Genomic DNA, 13,528 nt, shown 5'->3' with positions numbered 1-13,528 from the left:
TTTACATTTAATTTTTTTTATGTTAGATGATTTCTCAGAGAGATTGGCAGAGCAGCAGCTCAGACTTTAATTGGAGGCACTGCCAGAGGCCTTGTTTTTCTGGGTAGCAGCCTTGTGTGGTTTCCACACACCTGAAATGGAGGGCTGGGTGTCCACCAACGGCCCGGGTGGTCCCAGCAGCCAATTCCCTGCTTCTCTCTGTGCCTTCTCTCTGCAGCTACAAGCCTATAGTGGAATACATCGATGCACAGTTCGAAGCCTACCTGCAGGAAGAGCTGAAGATCAAGAGATCACTGTTCAACTACCACGACACGCGGATCCACGCCTGCCTCTATTTCATTGCTCCCACCGGACACTCGCTCAAGTCCCTGGACTTGGTCACCATGAAGAAGCTCGACAGTAAGGTACTTGCTGCCTGGGTTACCACGGCCCTGGCGTGCTTGCATTATCTTGCCATCTGCTCAGGAAAATGAAGTCTGGATTTAGGAGTGGGGAATTTCAGACAAAAGGTGTGAGAAGTGTACCTTGGGCAAGCTGCTGCGTTATTCTGCTTCACATGCTGCAGAGATTTATTGAGAGGTTGGACTCCTGCTCTTTTCCAGCTCTGCCTCGGGTAGGGAACTTGGCCATGTGCTCCACAGCTAATCTTTAAAGTCAATAAAGACAGTTCAGGTCGTCTTTCTAGTCAGTGAAAAACACATGGAAGTGCTCTGTCTGATCGCTCTGACCACATCCAGCAAGACAAAAAACAGTGATTTGATCTGCTATGGCAAATGTAGTGCTGTTCTAGCATGTTCTTGTCTTAAACAAGAATCTGAATAAATGTGTTACTTGGCATCTGCTTTTCCAAGTACCCTCATGGGCTTGGTTTAAACCATGGTTCAAAGGAGATTGCACCGCTTCTAGGAAAAATAAGTGTAGAGCCTGAGTAGCTAAACTGAGCCTTCTCTGTGCTCCTTTCCATCATGATTAAGCAATTTAAATCAGTCCATTGTGCACCTTTGGCTCATTGGATCCTGATTCTGCAGGGCATCAGTGATGACAGTGGTTCTTTGTTTCTTAGAGAGGCCAATCGATTGGGTTTTATGTGGTGATGGAGAAAGTTCCTTGACTTCTTCAACTGAAAATAAGGTTATGGAGATTTATCCCAAGTGAGCTAATTGACATTCCTGTTCTATCTTTTGGCCAAGGGGGATTTAATAACTCCAAACAGAATTAAGTGATGTAATAGAAAAGGATTTTCAAGTACTGTAGTTAAAATCCCTGCATATAGGTCGATATTAGTTATCCTCAGTACAATTTCTGTCTGCTGTTGCAGGGAAAAGCAGGCCTGCAAGATCAAAAGCAGAAACTGTCCCTCTGGAGGGGCGAGAAGGGGAAAGAAGTCAGGATCTCTATCCTTGCCAACAGCTTGTCTAGGGAAGACAGTAACTCATCATTCATCTCAGAGCTGTGCAGGGAGGAGCGAACCTTGGTCCTGAGGTGCAGCAGTGTCCAGGGGCACACGAGGGCACACAGGTGGGGGAAGTGTGCCCGTGTTGCTGCCCTGTCCTGTGTGTCCCAGGGCTGCCTAGGGACATCTGCTTCCACCTCCCATGGGGTGACAGCAGCTCTGCTGCCCCTGTGGTGTCCCTGCTGACATTCCCAAAGCCAGGGCCCGTGGCAGGCTGTTGTCTGAGCATGGCTCCTGCTGTAATCCAGCCAGCTGCAGTACCAGGGGATGTGCAGAGATGGTCATTTCCTTTCTTATTTTTTTGGAGCAGTTTATAATAATCTTATGACAGCATTTCCTGTCCAGCCAATTCGGATGAGGAGGGGAGTGTGACAGGACAGGAAATAGCATGCTGCCAAATTGCATTTGACTTCTTTCTAAGGCCGTCATTTCTGCTGCCTGGAAATTCTGTCTGAGGTGGTGCTGCTGCCAGCAGCAGCCCCAGGGAAGTTAATCTGTGGCACTTCAGGGCTGTCGCTGTCCTGTCACGGTGACACAACCTGTGCTGTCCTGTCTTGCAGGTGAACATCATCCCCATCATTGCCAAGGCTGACACCATTGCGAAGAATGAGTTGCACAAGTTCAAGAGTAAAATCATGAGCGAGCTGGTCAGCAACGGCGTCCAGATCTACCAGTTCCCGACGGACGAGGAGACGGTGGCCGAGATCAATGCCACCATGAGTGTATGCCATCTGGGGGGGCTGCTGCCACTGCTTTGCCTGGGCCTATCCTCGATGGCCATGCTGTGTCTTACTTGGCTTTAAAACTGCAATTTAAGCCCGGACATCAGCCTGGCCAGAAGGCTTTTGGGGGCTGGAGATAGCTGGTCTGACACGTTCCATTGTGTGCCAAAAGCTTCTCCCCTGCTGCGGTTTTCACGTCCTTCCCCCGCTGCAGTATCCCTGTCTGGGGAAAGGAAGAGGATGGGAGGCAGGGCGCCGATGCGGTCAGGGCAGAGAGCTGAGGTTTGGCTTTCCTGTCCCGCACCGCCGCTCGGTGCTCACAGGGGGTGATTCATTCCCTTTGTTTCGGTTTCCGGTGGGAGCAGGGCAGCGCCACCGATGTTCCAGCGCTCCGCAGGGCCCGTGGCCATCAGGCTGTCACCTCCTTCCCTGCTCTAGCAACGGGGTGGCACTGAGGGCACTCAGGGCTAGGCTAGGCCAGACATTTTAGTGGGGATTACCAAGGGAAGCAGCTGTTTGCCATCGGCCTGGCTCGGGGTGCAAAGGGAGGAACCTGAGCTCAGCGTTGCTGGCAGTGAGGTGTTGATTGGCCCTAAGAGGATGTGCCGGTCCTAAAGCAAATGCACTCAGATTAAGCTGCTGGAAGGCTGTTGTGGGGTTTCCTGCTCAAGGGCTTGTAGATGGACAATTAGCTCATCCAGCTGAATGTCAGACTGTCTCCAAAGCTCCCCTATTGCTTCTCTTCCCTGTCGGTGTTGTTCTGAGCAGAGAGGAGCTGGCACAGAGAAGGGATGTGGCTCTAGCGGGGTACACTGTCTGCAGCCTTCTGCCTTCCTCAGGTGCAGCCTGGCTGCTGGCAAACCTCCAGATAATCCCATCTCCTCTGCCCTGACATCTTGCCCTCCCACCCAGCCTGTGACCACAGCTTGGCTGACACGGGTCTCGCTCCCAGAGCTTGTGCCCAGCCCCTTTGGATGCTGTTAAGGCAGGGAGAGTTCCATGGGGCTGGGCTGGCAGCTGAGGCGAGATCCCTCCTTCAGCAGCCGAACTTCTGGGAGTAGATCCCAGATTGTCACCACCACACCCAGGGAGAGAGCACAGCTCCATGACTCGGGCGTGTCAGCCCAGGGCTGGGTCAGCTCGGCTCTTCCCCTTGCTCGCAGCTTTGCCCTGTTTAAGAGGAAGCATTAGCAGTTCCTTGTAGCAGCAAAATCCCCCTGAATTTTGAGCCTGCCTTCCTTGAGAGGGTGTACTTTATTTTCTTTTTTATTGTTCTCACTGTTGTTTTTTTCTCATTCGGTTCCAGTTGGTCAGACTTGCTCTGTGCTTAAGACAGTGACGCTTTGTAATTAAATGGAAGCTATGTACATATCTTGTATTTTGAGGACTTCAGAATTTTGGCCTTTAAGTCTGATCAGGTTTCTCATCCAGATTGTCCTGTTGCTCTTCCTGAAACACCAGACGAATTGCCAGGGCCTTTAAACAGCTTAAATCTAGCAGAGCGGCCCCAGTAAACAGCTTTGTTGAGAAACAATCTCTGGCAAGGCAGCAAAGGAAATCCCTGGCCTCACTGTCCCTTTCCTTTTGCAGGTCCACCTTCCTTTTGCCGTGGTTGGCAGCACTGAAGAAGTGAAGATTGGCAACAAGATGGCAAAAGCCAGGCAGTACCCCTGGGGTGTGGTGCAGGGTATGTCACCAGGGGCACAAACTTCTCACCCTGTCCCCTTGTGGTCCGACACTTTGGTCTCTGGACGGCCCTTGCCAAAATCTGGCTTGAGAAAGCACAGCTTAGATCTGAACGTGGGCATCTGGACATGGAGCCAAAAGCTTCTTCCTGCCAGCGGGCAGAGTTTGGCCAGGGCACTGTTTGCAGCCCAGGCTAGACTGAAGCTGCCAAAAATACAGAGCTGATCCTTGCTTCCCAGCCAGCACTGAGAAGTACAGGGTTGAGATGGTGATGGTTTCTTTGTGGCTCCACTTGTGTATCCCACTGGAGAATGGCCCAGAGAGCTGCAGGGGAGCATTCACAGTGCAATTCTGCACAACTCTCTGGCTTCTCAGTAATACCAGCTGGCCCCGAGGCAGCTTCAGAGACTTCAGCTATGTTCACCAGAGGATGATACTGGGAAAAACAGTTAGGAAAGAAGCTGATGTGTTTGGGAGGTCTTGGACTTGTCCTGTATCTTTCTGGGTTCTTGCTGTTCCCGGAAAATTAGCACCAGGTAGTCTGAGATTCAGTTTAGACTTTGCCTGCGTGAGCCCATATGAGTGCCAGGATTTCGAGTGGGTTTGAGTGCGAAGTGAAATTCTGTGAGGAAACGGATCATCACCTTGCTGGTGCAAAAATGGATGGGAAGACAGGAGCCCTGTGACAGATGGGTAGCACACAGATCTTGCAAAGCCAGTGCGGGCCTTGAACTCGGCCCCTGCTGGTGTGGGATGGCTTCAACCTCAGTTCAGCAAGGCATTTTTGACTTGGAGCTGTGCTCGTGTGCCTCAAGAACTCTGAGGTCTGCTACACCAGGACCCAGCTCCAGGGTTTAATGTTGTCTCCGTGATATTGTGTCGTTTGTGCAGTTGAGAATGAAAACCACTGTGACTTTGTGAAGCTGCGGGAGATGCTGATCCGAGTGAACATGGAGGACTTGAGGGAGCAGACGCACACCCGGCACTACGAGCTGTACAGGCGCTGCAAGCTGGAGGAGATGGGATTCAAGGACACGGATCCGGACAGCAAACCCTTCAGGTGGGGACCTGCAGCTCGGGCTGGCACTGCTGTGCTTTGCAGCCAGCTGGCTCTGCCTGCAGTTCCGGGCAGGAGGAGTGCACCTGTGTCCATGTGCCAGGGAGGTGGCCCGTGTGTTGGGGACATCCTGGGCTGAGTGATCTTTTGACCTTCCTGAAGCTCTTCACAGCTGGTCCAAGGTGAGCTGTGAAGAGGATGTCACGGTCTCACGCCTGAGGTTTGGCTGATTACTGAGCACATACATAGTTCATTCTGTCAGACAGCTTTATTGGTCTGCAGCCCACGCCATTAGCCAGGGACAACAGCTGTGTGGGAATTTGAGAGGGGGTGTTTGTTTTCTCCTTTCATTTCCTGTTTCCCATTCCTCCCCAATTTTTCCCCAATAATTGCACCTCCTGCCTTCCAGCTTCCTATGTTCCTCTCTGCCTCCCGGGGAAGGCAGTCAGAATTCCAGTGCACCAGTGGGACTTTGCCCCTGTGACACACGTGCATGTCAGGGGTTGCCGTTGGTTTGGGGTCTTATTTCTGACTTGCTGAGTTGATGCAGCTGCACCTCTTCTGCAGCAGAAATTCTGTTGGAATCAGTCAAGCCCAGTTCTGTTACTAAGCCCAAGTGTGAGGCTTTATTGGATTTCCTTTCTGGAGAGCAATGGCTTAAGATGGGCTCAGCCCTTCCTTTGGAGGAATCCGAGGAATTTCCATTGCTTCCTGTACACGAGGCCTCTTTTGAGCAAGCTATAAGTAGAAAGGAAATGAAAATGTACAGAATTTCTCCATCTGGTACGTGCTTGTTCAGAGCAGTTCACTCTGGGTGCCTTTTCCCTCCAATAAACAAACAAAACCTATGATCCCAAGCTGTTTGGCCGAGACTGATGCATAGCTGAAACGAGGGCAACATTCTCTCTGAGCTCAGGGATCAAAAGGATGCTTTTCCCTGCATCTTGGTCCCAGGAGCCACAGGAACTACTGCTCTTCAGCCAGCTTGCATCAGCCAGGGGCAAGGGAGCCTTTGGCAAACCTCGGGGGGAGGAGGGCAGGAGGTCCCAGCGAACCACGGGTGCTGCATAGGGGCTTGTGTGAGGTGTGGAAAAGGGGAACTGGTGATGTCTGAGACCCCCACCTTGCTTGGCCACGCTGCAGGAAGTCAGGAGGGAGCACCAGGATCCCAAAAGGCATCAGCCCCATGAAATGGAGTCTGTTTGCACAGAGATCCTTCTGCTGTCCTGTGACTGTTGTGGGCTGGATTCTCTGCTGCTCTGGTTAAACTTCTCAAGATACTCCTTTTTCAAATAATATCATTTGCCAGGGCGTCCTTCAGTGTGTGGGGGTGTGTTGGGAAATCAAGTTACTCTTGTAATTTAGGTTCATCTGTTTGTGTACTTAAAAGCCAATTCCCTTGTCATCTTTGCCTGTGAGAAGCTGCAGGGATCCCAGTTGGTTTGGACTGGTATTCCTTAGGGCTGTAATTGGTTTTTGTTCACATGCAGGCTGGGAGTTGCCAGGCCAGTTTCTCTGAGAACTTGGCTCCTCTGCAAGTCAGAGTCACTGTGGCAGAGAATTAAGCTTTGAACCTGGGACAATCTAACAGGAAGCCCCTGCCCCTCTCACTCCTGCCAGGCTTTTCCTGCTTGCCCATCACCCAGCATCATGTTTTTGGAACTGAGCTTTGGAAGAAGTGGTTTGCAGTCCGGGATCTGATGAGCTGCGTGCAGCTTTCCTTTTCCCTCTGTGAGGCTCTGCCGCTCCCTAGGACAGCGTGTCGCTAATTGCAGATTCGGTTTGTGCTCACTGAGCAGCAAAGGCTCACCTGCCCTCGGGCTTGGCCAGATCCTTCAGAAGGGCTTAGGAATTTAAGTTTCAATGTCCACAGTCAGAGGATTAACAAATCCAATGCTGAATTCTAGAGAGATTTTGTTTTGAGTTTCCTGAAGTCTGTGTGCTCTGAGAGGTCTGGTGCTGCATTTAGCTAAGAATGGAAAGATGCCTCTTGCCCTGCTCTCCCACGAAAGGATTTTTGTCATTTTTAGATGAGTATTTCTGCTTCCATGTGTAGGAAGCTGGTGTGGTCATGTGGAATGGTGTGATTTCTCTGGGGCTGTGCCAGTGCTTTGCCAGAACAGCTCTGGGCATCCTGTCTGGAGAGTATTTTAGGAAGTAACTGAAGTGCCTATTCATTAGCAGAGTTAAAGACAAGGCTTGGGATAAGCTGACAAGTTGTGTTCCCCATCTCAATATTGCATCCCCTAAGAAAAACCCCAACCCATAAAAAAAGCCATCAAAATCCCCAACACTGCCAGGAAAAGCAAAAGCTTGACTTTATTGGAATTGGGACGTTCCTTTGGCCCAATGCTTAATGTGTTCCTTAGGCAACGTGTCCGTGTGACTTCAGTGGAGTTTTCATTTAAAAAATGCGTCCTCAGAAAAGCCTCTTGGGGGAAATAGTTATCATTCCCACACTGTCATTATGGCTGGGCTATGCAAGTCCATTTAAGGAATGAAACGAGAGGCATTTGACATCTAGAGTTCCTGAGAGGCTTTAAAAATCTCAGAGGTACACGGGCAATGTAGGTATTCACTGCCTATCTCAGCGCTGGGGAAATAAAGGAATGCCAAGGAGTAGAGGGGGAATGAAGGAATCCAGTAATGTGGTTCTTTGGAGGAGGAAGGCTGCTGATGCTTTGCAAAGGTCAAAGGAGAAAGGGAGTTCTCCCTGGATGACTTAATCTAAACCAAGCCCCTGATCTGAATCTGTTAGCAATGAGCAGTGAAAATGAGTTCTGCTCTGTGTCAGTGTCGTGCTTGATGAACTACACGGGGGCAGATTTCACCCCGGGTGTGCTACACGAATCTTGCCGGGTGATGCACAGCATCGTGAGCAGGGATTTTCCTCCCACTGCTGCCACCTAGCAAGCTGGGACGGGTTTCCGTGGAGGTGCTTGTGCCTCTGACACGACGTGTTTTGTGACAAAACAGCCTAAGTGCCAAGGTCTCCAAAGGCTGGAAGCTGGTGGCTGTGCTTGGAACGCTGCTCTGATTGGGTTTCCTGTGTTTCTCACAGTCTCCAAGAGACTTACGAAGCGAAGAGGAATGAATTCCTGGGTGAGCTCCAGAAGAAGGAGGATGAAATGAGGCAGATGTTCGTCATGCGAGTGAAGGAGAAGGAAGCAGAGTTGAAGGAAGCAGAGAAGGATGTGAGTACGCTGTAATTCAAAGGGCTGTCTGTGAGGGCTTGGGACAGGGCTGGGACAGAAAATGTCCTGCTGGGCTGCTCCTCAGAACTCCTGGAGGGGCACGTGCTGCTGCAGAGGTGCAGACAAGAGCACAGCCCTCAGTGCCCACGTTCCCTTTGCACGAGCCTGGCAGAGGCCATTAGGTACAGAGCACTGAGGGATGGAACGTGGGGGTGTGCAGGCGTCCAGAGGCCTGCTGGAATTCCTACAGCAACAGGAATTCCCACCCTCTGTGTGCCAGTGGGTGTTAACTGCAGGGCTTTTCCCACAGAGTCAGGCAGGCTGGGCACAGGGAGGGCTCGGTGGCAGCAGGAGCACGGGGCATCGTTGCCACTCCACACGCTCCTCTTCCCAGCCAGTTCTCAATGTCTCTGTCCCGGCAGCTCCATGAAAAGTTTGACCATCTAAAGAGGACTCACCAAGAAGAAAAGAAAAAGGTGGAAGACAAAAAGAAGGAACTTGAGGAAGAGCTGAGCAACTTTCAAAAGAAGAAGGCAGCAGCTCAGCTATTACAGTCGCAGGCTCAGCAGGCAGGTTCTCAACAAACCAAGAAAGACAAGGACAAGAAAAAGTAAGCGGATGTCACCCACACCCTCTGTAGGGTTTGTTACAAGTTCTGGGAGGTTGTTTTTTTCTTTCTTGCTGCATGTCTGTATTTGCTTTTCCCCATTACCAGACTGGAAACAGGCCTTTTCTCAGCCTGATCAAATAAAATATTTTTTTTTCCTAAAGGGTGGGCCAGGGACATGATCTTAATCTTTCTCTAGAAGAGTACCTTCAGATTTTTTGTTCAAGTCTGACTGGCGTGGGAGAGCAATTGGTCGGCGGAGGTTTGATTTGTGACCTGTCCAGAATCTTCTGGAGCTATGGGATGTTCTGGACTCAGATTTATCTGCCTGAGCCAGAATTATAAAGGGAGTTGCCACCCATCCTTTGTTTCACTGGTACTCTCCAGTTCCCATTCCTTAAGGTTATAGTTGTAAGTAGAAGTAAATTAGAAACCAAAACCACCATGTTATTTTTACATGGGGAATGCTAGTGCCAAAAGCGTTTACTCGGGAGGTTGCTTTAAAGACAGGAGGCTTTGGTTTTGTATTTTTTTTAGAAAAACAAACTCCTATGGTACCGTAATTGCAGTTAAATGGCATTTGTGGTCGTATCAAGTTGACATAATAAGCTAAGAAACCCTTTTACTCAAGATCATGGCACTGTTTTCTACTGTTTTATATTCCTGTCCTAGGAGTGTAATCCTTTACCCTCCACTGTTTTTTTCCATTCCTACTAAGAGGGTGCTCATGCGAGTCCTTTGTGAGTCACCTGTGCTAAGGGTGCTTAGTTGGTACCTGCCACTGGGGAAGCTGGGGATGCAGCAAATCTCACTGGGAAACACTTGGTTAACCCACACACAAAAATGACAGTTCCACACTGCTTTCGCTGCCCGAGAGAGAAAAGGGGGTGTTCCTTAGAGTAACCTGGCTGATGGTGAACCCCCAGCTGTCACCCCTGGAGGGGCCAAGTGCCAGCAGGGACGTGCCTCAGACACTTGTGTGTCCCGTGCCGACCCGGGAGCTCCAGCCTGGCCTGAGCTTCGTGGTGCACCTGAGTGATGCTGCAGGTGCAGCTCTTGAGGTTTGGCAGCTTTTACACTCGATGCACAGCCCCGGTCAGTGCTGCTGCCTGGGGAAGGTGGGGAGGGCCTGGGCTGGTTCTCCAGCTGGTGTAAATTGTAGCTCCCATGGAGCCGTGCTGCTCGATGCTGGCTGAGGACGTGGCACAGGCCCCCACGGGATCTGTGGAGTGCTGTGTGCTGCATGCTCCGCTCCCAGGGGAGAAATCCTTAAGGACCACACCCAGGGGTGAGCACTGCAACCAGCCAGGGTCACAGCTAAGGCCCCGGCAGGCTGAAACACATTCTGCACACAGGCTGGGACACTCGTCTTCTCTCCCCAGACAGCTCAGACATGGTGAAGCATTCCCTAAAAAGAATAGAAAGTTTTTACTTATCTCTCAGAGTTGGTAGCCAAATATTCTAAAGAACTGTGCAGTCCGTTTTTTTTCCATCTGTTAGCTGTAGGACCAGTGCAGTGCAGAGCTGTGTGGGGAGTTCAGTCCCTTTGGGTAGTCAGTGGGAGCTCCTGTTTGATTCCAGTGTGCTGGATGAGGCAAGGCTGTTCCCAGTGACTGTGACAAACACATGTTCTGCTTTGCTGCTGCATTCACAGAAATCCAGCCTCGAGGAACATGCCCTTTATGTCGCTCCACGCCAGGTGCTGTACCTGCTGCAGGTGTTCTCTAGTGACAGGGTTACTAACAGAGGCTTTAAAGGGGAATGCTGATGCTCCTGCCTTGTAGCTCACCTTGGTTTTCTAAAGGCTTTAGGTTTCTCCTTGCACTCTAATGTGGAGCTGCAGTTTGTGTAATTAAGGCTTCCAGCCTCTCTCTCTGCTGCCATGGACCGTGGTGCTTCTTGTGTAGTTGCCAGAGGAAATCCTTGCTGTGCCCAACCCTTGCAGCCTCCCCACAAAAAACTTCATGGGAATGCTGTCTTTCCTCAAGGTGGGATCAGAATTCTTCGATTTGGACAACAGAGACTTTCCACGTGCTGTGCATGCCCGAGGAAAGGCTCAGGGTGAAATCTGCTGCTGGCCTCACTCCACAAGGGAGAGCTTGGCCTTCCTGATTTCCAGACTATTCCTCCAGAAATTCTCTAGCTTATACTCTTTTTTCATCTCAGTTGTTTGAGGCTCTGGCCTGACAGCAGCAGTGTTTGGGGGCAGCACACCTGTGTCCCTGCAGAGCAGACTCAGGCACTTGCTGGGACGTGGGGCTGAGCACTCTGCCAGAGCCCCTGCTGTAGTGTTGGAGTGGGATTGTGCTTCCACCCTGACCCGTGTGGAGACAGCTCCTGGCCACAGACCCAGTGGGAGAGGCAAGCAGCCTTCTGGTGCTTGCCTGCTGCTGGGTAGATGGCCACATGCCTCAGCATGTGCCATGGTGTTGCTGCTCATCCCCAGCCCCCCAGGAACCAGGACCATCTGTTTGGGCTCTGTCTCAGTTTATTTAAAGCTGCTTCTGAAAGCCAAGTGTAAAACTATTTTTTTTTTTTTCAGTTTCCTTTCCACTTAAGTTTCCAGTCCAGTGTGCCTGGTCTGGCCATTAGGGGCCATGCTTGTCCCAAAGCAGTCCCTGAGCTGCAGCATCCATGTCCGGGCCGGCCCCAATGCCCTGTAAAAAGAGGGGTTTGGTGGTGCCTGAAGCATCTGACCTGGCCATGAAAGCCCAAGTGCTTGGAGACATCCTGGTGTCCAGATGTGAGATACCTGAGTTAGCTCTTGCAGGGATGCCCACGGGAAGTAACCCAGGCTTGGGCAGCTGCACCCATGTCCCAGCTGGCAACAAATGAGCCCTAAAGCCACGAGTGCTGTGGTGACAGGCTGTGACCTGCACCAGCTGACAGGGTTGGCGGGTCAGTACTTCTGTACCCACAGTTTTTCTTTTTACTTTTGCTTGTCTTAGGCCAGAGTAGAGCCCAGCCTTGAGGTTGAACTTCTTTGCAATTCCATAATCCATCTGCTCGCCCACCCACTGGAGCAGTTGCTGGTGTCGGCTCTCCTGGCTTTCTTTCTATTTTTTTTTTTTTTTTTGCATTTAGAGTTCAATTAGTGCTAACTTTTTTGTTTTTTGTTCTGTTTTTTTTTTAACTTGCAGTGCAAGCTTCACATAAAGCCTGTCGAGCCAAGGATGTTCCAGCATTCACCTGCTTTTGCAGTAATGTGTCTCTGCCATCTGTTTTCTTTTTATATATTTTTTTCCATTTTTAACATGAATAACTATTAACTCATCTAATAACATAGTGGGAACAAGAAGGAAGAGGGATTGGGTGCAGGACTGTATGCGAGTGGAAGTTCAGGGGTGGGTGGAGGGACGAGGTAATGATGATACCATGTATTTTTCTCACCAAAACCATCAGCAGTAAATTATTTTTGGCCCCCAATCTGAACCAAGAGTCAGAGTTGGATGTCAGCATCTCGGGTATTGACTGGCTCAGGTGTCCTCAGTGCTGCTGGCTGCAGGAGCCCTGTGCTGTGGGATCCCCTGGATTCACCAGCCCCAGGGAATGAGTGTTGCAGGAATGTCCCAGCCAGCCCAGGCTATGGCTAAAGCTGGAGCTGAGCCTGCCCCACGTTCCCCCAGGAGCTGAGGTGCTGCAGCAGCCCCAGTCCCTGCCAGGGAGAGGGAGGGGGGTGTGTGTAGATAACCAAGTGTGACTGACCTTGCATGCCGTGACATTTGCATGATCATTTGTGTTAGTTCCTGTTCTGTGCTACCTGCCCTGGCCCTGGGTTTGCTGGCCTGGTTTTCCAGCCTCCCTTCCAGCTCAGCCAAGCAGCTGAGGCTGACTTGAGGAGGGACCATTCCCAGCACTGCTCTCCTTGCACTCATGGCCTCAGACCTTTGGAACCTACCTTAAAATCCGACCTGGTTTCCAACAGGCAGGATTTTAGCAGCCCTTACGGGATCAAATGCCTGGGCAGGGGGAGGACAGAGCTGTCAGCATCCCCTTGGAGCATCCAGCAGCATGCCTGCACCAAGTTAAATACAGACTACTTGCAAGGCTGTGGGATCCAGAATTCCAGGCCAAGGGAGAGAAGGTGCCTGGGCACAGGGTGGCTGCACTGCCCCCGGGCCCTGGTGCAGCAGGAATAATGTCCCATGGAGGTGTCCCTGGAATGAGGAGATGGAGGACAAGCCAGGCCCTGCTCTCTGGCCAGCACACAGTGCAAGTGGGTCTCCTTGAAGTGTTTTTTTCCATGCCATTGCTTTCAGACAGAGTCTTTCCCTTCCTTCCCAAGGAGTGGCAAGCTGTGCTTAGCCTGTGCCTCCTGAATTTCTTCCTCTGTCACTGCACAGGCAGCACTTGCTCTGCTCCTTGCTGGGCAGGCTCCTGTTGCCTTCTTTAAAGCCCTTTCACACAAAACTCTTCCTCCCTGAGTCTTCCTCTACAGCTGTTTTCTTGCTTCCAGGTGGAATTTCTCTGGGGGAAAAAGAAAAGGCAGGATCCTCACTCTTGTTAATCACTTTTTCCTCAAGTGTTGGATTGGGACGTGCTTGGAGGTTTGCTTATGGGTTGTCCTGCTTTTTAACCCTCACAACTTAAACATGGCTTTAGGAAGTGGATATCTATGTACCATGTCTTTATCAGACAGCAGAAGATGAAGAATAAGCTGGAAATAAAACAATTGAGCTTTTTGTCATTAATTTTTAAAACTAAAAAAAATTATTACTATTATTTTTGTTGTTGTTATTTCGGTTTGGTTTTTTTCCCCTCTCCTGGACTTGCCAACTATGCACTTTTCATCAGGTTAAATAGGTTTGC

The 13,528-nt window shown here is 50.6% G+C and overlaps 1 protein-coding gene across 2 annotated transcripts in view; it reads left to right on the top strand.

Moving 5' to 3' along the window:
* Positions 1 to 8,860, top strand: part of SEPTIN11 (septin 11) — a 36,004-nt gene extending 27,144 nt beyond the window's left edge. For both annotated transcript variants that reach the window (XM_062494053.1, XM_062494052.1), the window contains exons 4-9: positions 218 to 404; positions 2,014 to 2,175; positions 3,766 to 3,862; positions 4,753 to 4,921; positions 7,980 to 8,112; positions 8,535 to 8,860. In XM_062494053.1, the coding sequence (XP_062350037.1) occupies positions 218 to 404; positions 2,014 to 2,175; positions 3,766 to 3,862; positions 4,753 to 4,921; positions 7,980 to 8,112; positions 8,535 to 8,726 (940 nt within the window). In that variant the 3' untranslated portion in view covers positions 8,727 to 8,860. The remainder of the gene's footprint in view (positions 1 to 217; positions 405 to 2,013; positions 2,176 to 3,765; positions 3,863 to 4,752; positions 4,922 to 7,979; positions 8,113 to 8,534) is intronic.
* The last annotated feature ends 4,668 nt before the right edge of the window (positions 8,861 to 13,528 follow it).

Source organism: Cinclus cinclus, chromosome 5 (assembly GCF_963662255.1).
Source record: "Cinclus cinclus chromosome 5, bCinCin1.1, whole genome shotgun sequence".
In the NCBI taxonomy this organism is placed as follows: domain Eukaryota; kingdom Metazoa; phylum Chordata; class Aves; order Passeriformes; family Cinclidae; genus Cinclus; species Cinclus cinclus.
Note: the sequence above shows the minus strand (reverse complement) of the source record. Positions and strands in the feature narration are given on the sequence as shown.